The 15,019-nt window shown below is 42.4% G+C and overlaps 1 protein-coding gene across 2 annotated transcripts in view; it reads right to left on the bottom strand.

The window, feature by feature from the left end:
• FNIP1 (folliculin interacting protein 1) overlaps positions 1-15,019 on the bottom strand; it is a 159,319-nt gene that overhangs the window by 27,237 nt on the left and 117,063 nt on the right. The window contains exons 6-12 of one of the 2 annotated variants that reach the window (XM_077265971.1): positions 14,428-14,516; positions 12,860-12,943; positions 12,027-12,098; positions 11,801-11,936; positions 10,329-10,530; positions 10,120-10,205; positions 1,698-1,844 (exon numbers count right to left, since the gene is read on the bottom strand). In XM_077265971.1, coding sequence (XP_077122086.1) covers positions 1,698-1,844; positions 10,120-10,205; positions 10,329-10,530; positions 11,801-11,936; positions 12,027-12,098; positions 12,860-12,943; positions 14,428-14,516 — 816 coding nt within the window. The remainder of the gene's footprint in view (positions 1-1,697; positions 1,845-10,119; positions 10,206-10,328; positions 10,531-11,800; positions 11,937-12,026; positions 12,099-12,859; positions 12,944-14,427; positions 14,517-15,019) is intronic. The other variant, XM_077265972.1, reaches the window with a different exon arrangement.

Raw genomic sequence — 15,019 nt, 5'->3', positions numbered from 1 at the left:
CAAAACTTTCATACATATACCAGCTGCTTTGAGAACCCTTCTTCCACAGTTTTCAGCAAAACTCAGGGATGAAGGGCTTTGTTGACCATGTGTCCCTGCCCATGGTGCTACTCAAATTCCGAGGCTAACCAACCACCAGTTGCAGGAGAGGCAGTTTTGTTTGAAGTGACCATAAAATACGCAGGTCCTTCTCTGGCTGCACTTATCTTTGGTTGAACAAATTGACCTTCTTATTCTGGGCTCTATTTAAAAGGAGCATGTTAGTCGATTCATGCTGCCCAAACCACGAGCAGCATCAATCAGAGCCTGACTGAACGACTGCGGCCAGGTATTTTCTTTCTGAAACTCTCCAGAGTTTGGAAACAAATTAGCTTAAGGCTGTGTGCACACGTTCAGGATTTTTCGGTGGTTTTCCGCTATAAAAAGGTAAACATTAAGCAACCTATTATTAGAATGCATTCCACATTTTTTTTGTGCACATGCTTCGTTTTTTTTCCCGGAGCGGAAATGCATTCCGGAAAAAAACGCAGCATGTTCATTAATATTGCGGAATCGCGGGGATTCTGCACACATAGGAATGCATTGATCCGCTTACTTTCTGCATGGCGCTATGCCTACCATGCGCAAAGTAAGCGGATCATGTGCGGATGGTACCCAGGGTGGATTGAGAGGAGACTCTCCTCCACGGACTGGGCACCATATTCCTGTTAAAAAAAAAAAAAAAAAAAATTGAAATAAAAAATATTGATATACTTACCTTCCGATGGCCCCCGAGTCCTCCTGCCTTTCAGCGGTGCACGCGGAGGCTTCCATTCCCAGGGATGCATTGCGCGAAGGACCTGGGATGACGTCACAGTCACACAACCTTGGCGTCATAAAGGTCTTTCGCGCAAAGCATCCCTGGGAACAGAAGCCGCTGCGTGCACTGCTGAGGAGATCGGGGCCGTTGGAAGGTGAGAGTAACAATTTTTTTAAAATTATTTTTAACATTAGGTCCTTTTACTATTGATGCAGCATAGGCAGCATCAATAGTAATAAGTTGGTCACACTTGTCAAACACTATGCTTTACAAGTGTGACCAACCTGTCAATCAGTTTTCCAAGCGATGCTACAGATCGCTTGGAAAATGCTAACATTCTGCAAGCTAATTACGCTTGCACAAATCTTGTGTTTTGCGGGAAAATGCATGCAAATTCCGCATGCGTTTTACCCTGGCAGAGAGCTCCGGATTTGCCGTGGAAATTTCCACGGCAATTCCGGACATGTGCACATAGCCTTAAGATCAAGTTGAGGGGAATATAGGAACAAACAAGACTGGTCCGGCACCGACCCCAGCAGGCTTCTCCCTGCACCACTTCAGCTGACTAACAGGCCTCTCCCTTGAGTGTGACTATAGAGAGACTTGTCAATCACTTGGAGTGGAGAGGAGAAGGCAGCAGGACGAGGCTCTGGACCAGACACATCCCTTTGTCCCAGAGCAGATCTTTAAAATGTTTTCTCTACAATTCTATGGCAAAAAAAACAAGTTTGGGCAGGTTAAATCGACTGACAGGGTAGAATGGAGGGTTCAGTAGATAGAGAAAGAGGATAGCTACAGTAAATCAAGCTTCATCACTCGCTGGTAAGTGAGAAACTGATGGGCAGTAGACATTTCTTAATAACATTTTGATAAATTGCCATCTAAAAGGCCAACATACTGGTTCTTGGAGGTGTACTCCATCAGGAAAGCAAACTCTTTCATAAACCGCTGGCACAGGTGATTCTTCTCCGGTGATCCAGACATCATAGTTAGCCACACGGGTTCAGATATCCGGGGCATGGTGTACAGGTTACAGATTGTTGTCCTGCGGATTGAAGCACAGCCAGTCTTTAGATCCAATGGCGGGTCATGTCACATACAGTATATGAGTCACACTTTCCCAGCAGATTGTGTGCAGAGGACACGAGGGACGCTCATACCTGGAGCAGAGGAAAATGACCCTTCCGACTGATGAAATAAACAGACATAGTTACAAACCCTTCATAGTGTAACCTAATCCAGAGACACTACGTTTTCCCATATCCCACAGTGAATTCTGTCCTATTATAACGATTTATCGTTCCCAGCTGTACACCAGAAGTAGGATTAAATGAGATCTAAAGGGGCCGATACAAAGGGTTTGTTCTAGTTCTAGTGTTTGCTTCATTTCTCAGGCAGAAATTAGATTTCTGATTCTTAACTTTCAAGAGAGAAAGCGACAGATTTTCTATGCATCATATAGAACAAGCTCATTGTGGAATATTTATAGGAAGAAATGCTAAGTACTCTTCTAGGGCAAACCGGCAGCATTCAAAGTCCTTCTTTACAGAAGGTGTTAAAGTATGTTTGCCCAGAGCAGATAGAGCGGGTCTTGTGATACATTATTTACTATTCTGGTAACCCTGGCTGAATCTGCAGCCGATAGTGTTTCCTCCAAGACAGATCAGATTCCGCTGGCTGCCCTCCAGCAGACATGTGACTGCAATAAAGGGAACCTCCACACCGGAGAGCACTAATGGCTCCCGGACCAAGGGCAGGGCATGGCGGCTACATGTACTCAGGCTCACACCCTACTCCTCAGGAGATTTCAGCTCAAACTACGCCAGCCATGCTTTCATATGTGTAATGGAAACTATAAAAGAGGAGAAGGGGAGGCTCCGTTTTAGTAAAAGATCAGGTCTTTTTACAGAAAGCTCTTCAGAAATAATGATCACTTCTTTCAGTACATGCTCCCTCCATGTTATATTCTTTTAATACCATATAGTAAGTGAGGGCTCATTCATTAATAAGCAAGTGTTTATGTTATATGGCAAGAAATAAAATACAATGAGTTTCTTCTATGAAAAATAACTAGCCTTTAATTACAACATAGTCAACAATAAACAATAGGGACTCTGTGGTTTTCTACAATGAAACAATCCTCATATTAACAACAGATTTGTCACGTAAATGGCTGAATGAAATTGAATGGCTGCTTTATTATAAAGGGAACTTGGAGATCTCAGCAAGCCTCCTGTTATACAGATCATGGTGCGCCTCTGATCGCCACAATGCGCACCACGGACATAACAATTTGCACTACTCCAGGATGAGGATTAACTTCCTGGGATTGATTAATCTACTGGAAGTAAACATGACCATCCTTTGTGTCACAAAATGCTCGAGTGCTGAAGGGGTTGTCCCACAAACAAAGTACATTTTAATTAACAGAACAGTTACACAATCACATAGGTTAAAAATGTCCCTATGCTGAAATTATGTTATAAATGTACTCCTGCTACGTACTGTGAGATGGCTGTGTCCGACCATGCAAAGCTACTCTAGTTCAAGGTCGGCACACAGCTGGTGACCAGGGGCAGAAGCATAAGTCACTTATGATAAGTGAGTATATAGACAAAAGCAGGGGACCACAGCTTTTACTTTACGATGAAACACATTTCCCTGCCTGTTTTATCACAGGAGTGTGTGTTTCTGTCACTAGTCCTGTGAGCTCATAAATTAAGTCAGTAACATAAGTTCAGGGGCCACTGGAGATCTTGTGTATCTGCCTTCATTTATGATGAGTTTAGATGTTGGAGACATGGCAGAAACACTTAAGGCCCCGTCACACACAGCGACGCTGCAGCGATACAGACAACGATGCTGATCGCTGCAGCGTCGCTGTTTTGTCGCTGTGTGGTCGCTGGGGAGCTGTCACACAGACAGCTCTCTCCAGCGACCAACGATCAGGGGAACGACTTCGGCATCGTTGAAACTGTCTTCAACGATGCCGAAGTCCCCCTGCAGCACCCGGGTAACCAGGGTAAACATCGGGTTACTAAGCGCGGCCCTGCGCTTAAGTAACCCGATGTTTACCCTGGTTACCAGTGAAGACATCGCTGGATCGGTGTCACACACACCGATTCAGCGATGTCAGCGGGACCTCAACGACCAAAAAAAGGTCCAGGCCATTCCGACACGACCAGCGATCTCGCAGCAGGGGCCTGATCGCTGGTACGTGTCACACATAGCGAGATCGCTACTGAGGTCGCTGTTGCATCACAAAACTTGTGACTCAGCAGCGATCTCGCTATGTGTGACGGGGCCTTTAGTCTTGTGCCACCTCAGACAGCTAAATATGTTACTTCAGAGAGCATCAGCTACAAGCTCAGAGAACAGCAGCTACGAGATTTTTTCACTTCAAAATCTAGTGATTAAAATGTACTTTGTTTGTGGGACAACTCCTTTAAGGGCCTTTGGATCTAATTAGTGCTCCATTACTGTGCATAATGACGTGGCATTTCAGAGGCTTCTCTTTCTTCCTCATTAGGGTACTCTTCAGATGACCTTGGGATCCAAACACTGTAGACCGTTACTTAAGGGTCATCAATGTCACCAGTCATCAGGTTTCCCTCTTCTAATCATTGCTATTGGCTTTCTACCAGTCTATTACACACTTGTAGCCCAGAATAACTCAGAAAATAAACTTTGAACAAGATTACCAAATGGCATATTAAAGGGCACCAAGTGGTTTGATGGGTCAGCCCCTTTGCCAGCGCTGACGATCAGTTAGGCCATCAAGCAGTAGGAGTAGCAGAGTATCTGATGACAAATATTACCCTGGTAAACACTATTTTATCACAAACATGCCTGTTTACAGAAAAAAGTATTCAGTCTTTTGCTCAGTCTCCTTGCACAAACCAAGGAAACAAAAGCATGTCAGAAAGCGGACAATGAACAGTAATGTTCTGCTGTCCTGAGGAGTTATGGAGGGCATCTGAGGTTATTGGCTGCTTCAGGCCTCCTAGCTATTCCTTGGTAGTTAAAGCCATCTGTTTGCATTCATACACCTCGTGAGTGGCAGCACTCCATTGCCGATAAACAACACATGGCATGATCACTGCCAAAGTGAGGAAGAACCTGAATCCTAGGCTCATACCTACTTCCCCTAGTGGGAATTTCACGTAGTATAGGTCGGTAACCAAGTGCCCTTGAACAGAGCCAGCCAAAAATCAGATTGCATGAGATAGTGCTTTTGTCAATGTTCATATGTAAAACTCAGTTAAAATTAGACAGCGATTATGGGAAACAAGACCCCAACTGCAGTATTTGCCAATATATCTGACTGTAAGCTTAGTACGGGCAAAGTGTACACCTGCCATGGGTTTTATATGGGCAACCATGGGACTATCATCAACTATTATTAACTATACCGCAGACAGAAAAAAAAACTCCTAATGATAAAAATTATATAAATGTGGTGCTTAGATTTGGTCTTGGAATATGCAATCATTTTTGTCAAACCATAGACCGATATGATAATTTTAAAGGGATGCTATCATCAGAAAATTACCTTTAGACTAAGTTAGGCATTTGTGATAATGATATTTTTTAATTTAATTTTTGGCATTTTTTATATAGCAATGTGTTTTAAAAATACAAAAATTTGACATTGGCCACGGGAGCTTTTTTACCCTTTAAGTTGGCATTGTTTCAGAAACATGCACATTAGCCATCATCATGCACAATGGTTGTATCACAACCCCATCTTTTTGTATTGAAGGGTCTAATGAGTCTGTTTAAAGGTGACAGTGAAGTAAGGGGAGCGGGGTGAGCTAGGACATCGCTTACTGTGATTGGTGGAACATGTATTATCACTTGCGTATAATGGCGATACCAGTCATTACAATCCTGTCTGGGATGAGGACAAAACTCCTGTAAACTCTACCTGAAAGGACACGGATCTAGAGTCTAAAAAAGCCCATCGGCAATTGTGATGTGAAAAAAACACATCGCAAAAAAAAAAAAAAAAAAATTACTCCAGATTTCTTGCTTAAAACTGCTTGAATGTTGCAAAATTTTAGTGTAACTGGTATTTGGAGTATGGCAACTGAAAAACGTACCAAACTCATTAAGAGACATGAGCATCTTGATAACTTTGGTGCATTTACATTATATACTTGAGTATAAGCCGACCCGTGTATAAGCCGACCCCCCTAATTTTGCCACAAAAAAAAATGAGAAAACGTATTGACTCGAGTATAAGCCTAGGGTGGGAAATGCAGCAGCTACCGGTTAACGTCAAAAATAAAAATAGATACCAATAAAAGTAAAATTAATTGAGACATCAGTAGTTTAAGTGTTTTTGAATATCCATATTGAATCAGGAGCTCCATATAATGCTCCATACAGTTCATGGTGGGCCCCATATAATGCTGCACAAAGGTTAATAATGGCCCCATAATATGCTCCATAGAAACATTTGCCCCATACAAGGCTGCATAAAGGTTGTTGGCCCCATAAGATGCTCCACACATTATGGCCCCATAAGATGCTCCACACATTAGGGGCCCCATGAAATGCTCCACACATTATGCCCCATAACATGCTCCTCATATATGCCCCATAAGATGCTCCATACATTTGCCCCATTTGCTGTTGCTGCGATTAAAATTAAAAAAAATCACATACTCACCTCTCTTCGCTCAGGCCCCCGGCACTTGCGATAGTCACCTTCCACGTTCCATCGCTGCGCACTGCTCTGTCTTCCATCCTCGGCACTGACTGTTCAGGCAGAGGGCGGCGCGCACACTAATCGCATCATCGCGCCCTCTGACCTGTACAGTCACAGCCAGAGGACGGAAGACAGAGCAGCGCGCAGCGATGGAACGAGGAAGGTGACTATCGCGCAATGCTCCCCCTCCCCTAATATACTCACCTGCTCCCGGCGCGGTCCCCTGGCAGCGTCTCACTGTCAGATGGTCTCCGGGAGCCGGCGGCATCTTCCTATGTTCAGCGGTCACGTACCGCTCATTAGAGTAATGAATATGCGTGCATATTCATTACTTTAATGAGCGGTACCACGTGACCGCTGAACACAGGAAGCGCTGCCCGGAGACCATGGGACATGCAGGGACAGCGCCAGGAGCAGGTAAGTATGTCACCGCGCCGCCCCCCCTCACCCGCCGACCCCCCCACCGACACTGACTCGAGTATAAGCCGAGAGGTCACTTTCAGCCCAAAAAAGTGGGCTGAAAATCTCGGCTTATACTCGAGTATATACAGTACTTAAAATCGAGGCTTGCGCAAAAAATACCAGTATTGATAAATCGGGGCCTTAATGTCTGTGACTCGAACACTTTAACAAAAACAAAATTAAAATTGTTTATGATACTATTAGTAGAAAAAAAACTAAAAGTTTTGCAAAAATGTTGCTTAAATGGATTTTTACAGAAGAAAACATGATTCAACATCACATGTCCTTAAAAATGTGACCGAACTGCAAAATCCCAAATCTCATGACTTAAGCTAATGCTGATATTTATGGCTCCAAGGCATAAACATGCTGGGGTGGGGGAAAAAGGCATAAAAGCAAGGCTAAGATATTTTCCAGTAGTCATTGCAGTTCTTTTATGACAGAATACAAAGGCAACAGATAGACAGTGGCTCGAGCAAGTATCCCCCCCCCCTTGGCTTTTTCCCTATTTTCTTATATTACAACCCGTGTTTAAGTATTTTTGTAATCTGACTTGCGTGTGATGCATCAGAACTAAATAGTTTAAGATGGTGAAGTATGAAAAATATAGGCATAAATTTAATTTATTTGATTAAATAACTAAAAAATGACATGTGCATATGTATTCACCCCTTTTGCAATGAAGTACCTAAAAAATTCTGGTGAAAGCAGTTACTTTCATAAGTCACATGCTTAGTGAAAGGAAGTCCACCTGTGTGTTATCTAAGTGCCACGTGGTCTGTCAGTATATGCACACACCTTTTCTGAAAAGCCACAGAGGCTGCAACACAATTAAGCAAAAGGCACTACTGACCAAACAACACCATGAAGACCAAGGAGATCTCCAAACAAGGCAGGAACAAAGATGTTGAGAAGTATAAATCAGGGTTGGTTAAAAAAAAAATATTCCAATCTCTCATGATTCCCTGGAGCACCATGACATCTATCATCATCAAATGGAAAGAACATGGTACCATAAAAAACCTGCCAAGAGAAAGCTGCCCACCAAAAAGCTCAGCCTTAATTAGAGAGGCAGCACAGAGTCCAAAGAAAACTCTGAAGGAGCTGCAGAGTTCCCAAGCAGAGACTGGAGTATCTGTTCATTTGAGTACAATAAGCCGTACACTCTATAGAGGTGGCATTAACGGAATAGTGGCCAGAAAAAGACCTTTACTTACACAATGGTCCTGTGTCCCCCAGTGAGACGTAGGAGAAAATTGTAAGGCTTATTTTGAGTTTGCCAAGAGGCATGTAAGAGACTCCCCAAATGTTTGGATGAAGATAGTGTGATCAGATGAGACCAAAATTGAACTTTTTGGCCCCCATGGTAAACGCTATGTCTGGCACCAAACCAACACAGCTCAACACCTCAAGAACACCATCCTCACAGTGAAACATGATGGTGGCAGCATCATGCTGTGGGGATGTTTTTCAGCAGCAGAGACAGGGAAAATAGTCCAAGTCGAGGGTAAGATGGATGTTGCGAAATACAGGAATATTTTTGCACAGAACCTGTTTCAATCTGTCAGTGATTTGAGGCTGGTATGGGGGTTCACCTGTCAACAAGACAATAACCCAAAGTATACTGTTAAGCAACCCTCAAATGGTTTAAGTGGAAACCTGTAAGGCTATGTGCACACGTTCAAGTTTTCTTGCAGAAATTTCCTGAGCAAAACTGGACATTTTCTGCAAGAAATCCGCATGCGTTTTTTGTGTGTTTTTCTCGCGTTTTTACCGCATTTTTGGTGCGTTTTTTTTTTGCGGATTTTTCCGGAGGTTCCCAATGCAATAATTTAGTGAGAAATCCGCAAAAAATCCGCAAAATTAATGAACATGCCGCGTTTTTTTACCGCGATGTGTTTTTTTTGTGGAAAAAAAACCATCATGTGCACAAAAATTGCGGAATGCATTCTAAATGATGGGATGCATAATGAATGCGTTTTTTTAGCGTTTTTATAGCGAAAAACCGTGAAAAATCTGCAACGTGTGCACACAGTCTAAATGTTTTGGAGCGTTTTGAAGATTGCTGTTCTCCAGAGGAAACCATCTAACTTTAAGAAGTTGGAGCAGTTTTGCCTTTAGGAATGGACAAAAATCCCAGTGCCAAGATGTGGAAAGCTCATAGAAACGTATCCAAAGAGACTTGCAGCTGTAAATGCTGCAAAAGGAGGCTCTACAAAGTACTGGCTTTAGGGGGATGAATAGTTATGCACAATGAAGTTTTCAGAAATTTTGTCCTATGTGTTGTTTGTCTCACAATAAAAAGAAAACCAAAATGTTCACAGTTGTAGGCATGTTCTTTACATGAACTGATGCAAACAATTAAAAAAAAACAGTGAAATTACAGGTTGTGCGGTAGCAAAACACGAAAAATGCCAAGGCGGAGGGGGCTACTTTTGCAAGCTATTGTAGGTACCCCAGGCAAAAGATATACCTTCCTACCTAACATTGCAGCTTAGAAGAGTTGAATACACAATACTGATACGAGTTTGTCATGATGCCAAGAAACATGCCACTGCCGTCCAGATGGCCATATACGGTTTTTAATCTGGTATGTTTTGGGGAACTGGTAATCAAGATTCTGTTTAGTCCAAGTCTAAATTGTCATGATGATATAGTGATTTTATACAATATTGTCTTCATTATAAGAAATGACTCCTCACATTCAATTCCTCTTCTTTCTTAGAAGTACAGATGTGTCTTTTCTTACCTTTTCTCTTGGCTAAAGATTTCCTGAGAGGAGTTACACAAAATAACCCATCATTTCAGGATATTTCAATCCAAAAGGAAAAAGGAAGAAGACATTAATGATATTTTACAGCAGTTTTCAATAGATCCACAAAACCGACTGGCTCAGACAACAAATCACATCTTTGGACATCTTTAGGCCATGCCGCACATACCACGGTAGCAGGAAGGAGATGGACAACAGCGCTCAACTGGTTAATACTATATCACTGTGTATATTACACAGGAAGGAGAAAATCTACAGGAATTATTACCACAGCACATTAACATCACTAGAACCTGCAAACAGAAAAGTCTAAAATCCGCAACATGAAGCTGAAGAAAATGGAATATACAAAATAAACCAAAAAGCCCTTACCGGAACTCATTCAGGGCCTCCACTATTTTATTGTAGGCCAGGCTCCTCTGACTGGCATCTGCTAGTCTGCGGCTCATTTTCATCGCCTTGAAGAAGAAAAAAATACTCATTATTATAGGCAACAAGAAAAGAAAGTTTTATTCTTTACAGAGCCCATCACTTTTGTGTCACTGATTCTTGGCTTATACTGTATGTAATGAAAACCGTACCTGCTCGATGGCGCATTTCAGCTTGTTCATGTGGCTCTCAAACAGTGGAAAATGAGAAAAGAAGAACTCATGGAACTTGCTGGTTTCATCCTCGTCCTTTGACAAGGAGAATATGACCCCAATGGCGATCTTCTTCTTCCGGGTAACACCCAGGTTGGGCCCACAGCTATCATCGGACATGTTAAAGCTTTCCTCTACTGACCTAGAAGAATATTCATGGAGAAAGCAGAGCTGTCACTTCCATCCTAATTCTGTGACCTTCACCTGCAACCCAAAGCCACATTACAAATAAGCGACCACGGTCTCAATCACTTTCCCAGCTTTGCGACATGTCTACGTGTAAGAAATAAATTATGGCAGATGCAAGTACATATAGAAAATATGGACCTGAATGCAATGCACTGTTCTTGCTTCAATATTTCTCTCAATCGTGGATGACGACTGCATAATTCACAAAAAATAAGATTTTCCTCCCTTGTTTCAAATCAAGACTACAAGCTACCCAACCCAAGACCAGCACGTCAAGCAATATTCATCAAAGGATTGTCCGATTAGAAAAACATGGCTACGTTCTTCTACAAACAGCGCCACACCTGTCTGCAGGATTTGTCTGGTAATGCAGCTTAATAGCAATGGAGCTCAACTGCAATAGCAGCCACAAGACTGGGACACATAAAAAGCAGCCATGTTGCTCTAATCCTTGATAGCCCCAGTAAATCCTTCACCTTTTCTTTAAACTAGTGCAAAGCATTAAATATATAAATGACAAAAAAAAAAATCTTACAGCCGAAAATGATGCACAACAGACCACAATGACTCAGTCTGCATCATTATAGTCAATGGCCCCGCTGGCCCATACACATTTTGCGAGGGTTTGGACGTAAGCCCCAGAACGTAGGGGTAAATGCTATGTGAACCCAGCCTCATCAGCTAAACATAAGAATTCTTTGTACACCCATTTATAAGGGAACCTGTGAGCAGATTCACGCTGCCCACCGGCGGCCTGGATCAGCCACTTACCGCCAGATATGTATTTCTCTGAAACTTTCCGGCACTTCAGAGACAGTATGCTTAAGGCTACGTTCCCGCGATGAGCTTTTGGGGAGTCTTTAATGTTGCAGATTCTCTACCCCATCATGTGAATTAGGTTACTGGAGTTTTTCATTGTGTGTTTTGTCTCTTCTTGGTAGACCATTTATATTGGCTTTGTTTTAGATACTTCCTGGCATTTGGCTCTAACACAACTTTATTGGTACAGACTCGGATTCCTGCTGCCCGTGGTTAGGACACAGGTTCTCTTTAGGTTTAATGTATACACACAGTGGAATTGCGTCCCCTAGTGGTGCCTGCAAGTAGCAACAATTTAACAATTTTTTCATATATATGAAGCTGTTTTGGTGTTCTTAAACCGAAAAATGGATGTGACCATTATTAAAGAGATAGGAGGAAAATAAACCATTCTATTCTCTCACCATCGTGGAAACACTCCATTCTCCAAGCTGGTAGTTTGGCTACGACGCCAGCGTCTCTGGTAGCTGCTGGCACAGCTGCTGTTAAGGGATGAGCTCGGCGATGGAAACGGAGTGATCAGGAGACTACTCAGAGAAGCTGCAGAACCGAGCGGACATATACAGGTCAGGGAAAGACTCAACAAAGCAAATTCAACTCATGTTGCCAAAACGCCTGCAATGGCCTCACCTGATCGCGCTATGCCACTGTCTCGATCATCATTAAACCCTCGGCCTGGCATGTCCATCGGATTGCTATGAACTGTAAAAGAAGCCATTGCTTGTGTTATGTTAAAAGGCGGCTAAATGCGGAGACTTTCACCCGGCAGACAATCGGTATCACCTCTGAACTCATAGCAGTGAATATGGCACAAGTGAACACAAACTGCAGGTACTACCTGAGTGAGAGATCAGACCACCCACCTGAGTGACATCGCCATGCAAACCCACCACCAAAAGCTCCAGCTCAGCTGAACAAGTGCACACTGCAGCCCATCAGGACTCTCTTTCAGATTAAAAAAAAAGTCCTGCTAGCTATTGTTTTCTACTTATTTAGGAATACATATGATATGAAAAATATCATTTTCAGTGATGACGAAGAACAATTTTGTACAATGGAAAAACAAACAACCTCCCATTCTACATCAATGGAAAGTATGTGGTGTAGAAAGGCGTACCCAATCTACTTGTCAGCAAATATCTTAATAGTGAGTCCTGTTCAGCTGGCCTTCACACATCGAATCTGACGGTCATGTGCTTGTGAAGGAATCTAGAAAATCGACATTGCAGGATTAACATAAGCATGCAAAAAGGTGTTGACAAACGTAGGCCCTGGCTGGGGAAATAAGGTAGGAATAGTAGAACATGTAGGACCTATCATGGTCTATTGTCAGTTTTTTGGCTCCGGATTAGATTGATCATCGCAAAACAACTTTCTATTCCTTAGTTCCACAGTGCCGCGGATTATTGAGCATGCACAGAGACGCACAGGCTACACTACATGTCACATGGCAAGCAGCACACCTGCAAAGAAAGAAGCACTCCGGATGAGTCGGAGCGGGCCCTGCTCAGAGAACGCCCGCCTGGGGCTGCAGAGCTGAGACAGACCTACACGTGAAATGCAGAATACAGATGGAAGAGAATACAGTTACTAGGGACATGGGTGTCCTGCAGAAGAAATACAATAGACAGGAAAAGAAAACAAAACCAAAAGGACGGTGGTCAGCGCATCATGGAAGAGAGCACACAATGGTGTACCGGCTGTGGGATTGGAGCTCCTCACTCTATACAAGACTGAAGTGGTGTCGCGTCACACATAATGTTTATAACTGGGGTCTCCGACATATCAAGAATGTCAAAAAGTCCATTGATGTGAGGCATAACTACGGATTTGTAAAATGCTGATGTCATAGAAAAAAGCCTTCAGCTAACGGACACTGTGCTCACTCCCATGAATTATAGTCCATTTATACGAAAATGATGCAACTGACCAAGCCAGAAATGCCATAATAACATTTCTATTTCAACATATATGAATAGTTCACTGACAGAACGACATGACAGAGAACGGAATTACATGATGTATTAACCTAGACAGGACAGCTTTTACAATTCCCTCACGAAAATTCATTGTGCCAAACATGCTGGAAATGACAGGATAGTTTAGATGATTACACCTAATAGAGAAAACTATAATGTCACCATTCTAAAATTATTACCGGATCTGCCATAGAAGGCAAAGCAAGGAAAACTGCTGAAAAGTAATATGTATGGGGTAATGTTTTCTTACTGTAAGGCGATTTACAGCTTGTATGTAAGACCTGGACAAAGTATAAAACCAAGTGCATGTGGAGCAGCGGTCTAACAGGTTAAGAAATTAAGCAAAAGTGATTTCATTGATTGCTATGGCCAACCACCCCACTTCTACCAGGCTCAAGCTCTTATACACAACACACTAACATCTCCAGGATGCTGGTACTGTGAGGCTCAAAACATTTAAGAACCAGCACAGAACTGGGTTAGGCTAGTTTCTAAAAAATGTTCAAATCCATTTTGTTCTTTTTCAGACAGTTTCTATTGTCAGACGAAAAATACAAAAACTGGCAAAGGACTACTAACCCTACAAAAATATTTGTTAGGAGACGACAGCACCTGTAGAGGCTGAAAAATGTGATTTAATGGACCTCACAAAACTTGTCTAAGTGTGCTGTATGCAAGAGAAAATAGACTATTAAGAATATAATAATATAATATAATAGAATATTAAGTTTCCAGCCGGGGACCATAGCAGTAGAATCAGCCTAGTCCGGCTCTTCCAGCGCCGCTCCAGGGGATTGGCAGATCTCTCCATACGTACATACAAGGCAGAGACCTAGCAATCACCAGCAGCAGCGCTGGGAGGAGCCGGCCTGGGGCATCACCGTCTAATCCCGTCTCTGGCTATGGTCCTTTCCTGGATATTTAAAGTTGATTTTCAATGAAATGTAAGAGTGTTTCAGGGAAAAAAAATATATACATAATAATACGTTTTTTTTTACAAAGCTTGATATATAAGGAACTAAATAAAACTATATACTCTGAAATATACTCACCTATGTTCCCAAGTAGACCATTCATGATGCCAGTGTTCTCGGCCTTCAGTGTGTTTTCATGACTTATGTTCTCAAAGCTGTCCTGCAGTCTGTAAAAAGTGAGCACATCATTTGGACTATAATGGATGCAAAAAAATTAAAATTTCCCTATAAAAGTACAAAAAAATAGCCAGTAATATGCTTCATTATCTTTATATCTATATACAAAAAGTCATTGAGGCCCCTCTTTTACCCATATTGCCTAAATCCTTCAGCAAAGGAAGAAAGGACCACACTGCTGTGAAACCGAGAAATACAGACACCCAAGTGCTGCACATTTTTCCTTTATTTTTCAGTTCTTTTGTACATAAGATCCCAGTGGTACAATGAGTGCTGAGAGTCATCGAATGGTAGAATGGCTGGAGAAATGAAGCTTTGACCTGGTGCCAGTGACACTAGAGTGGCCTCCACAATAGATGGTGACATCATTCAGCAGCTGGTGCCCTCAAATAGAAAGATCCCAAAGCAGATAAACCCGTATAATCTTGTATGCATGGTATACAGAATTTGTATGTATTCTTTCACCAAAACGTTCCAAGCAGAATGGGCAAGT

The sequence above is a fragment of the Ranitomeya variabilis genome, chromosome 5, assembly GCF_051348905.1.
Source record: "Ranitomeya variabilis isolate aRanVar5 chromosome 5, aRanVar5.hap1, whole genome shotgun sequence".
Lineage (NCBI taxonomy): Eukaryota > Metazoa > Chordata > Amphibia > Anura > Dendrobatidae > Ranitomeya > Ranitomeya variabilis.
This window is presented reverse-complemented; position numbering and strand designations above follow the sequence as displayed.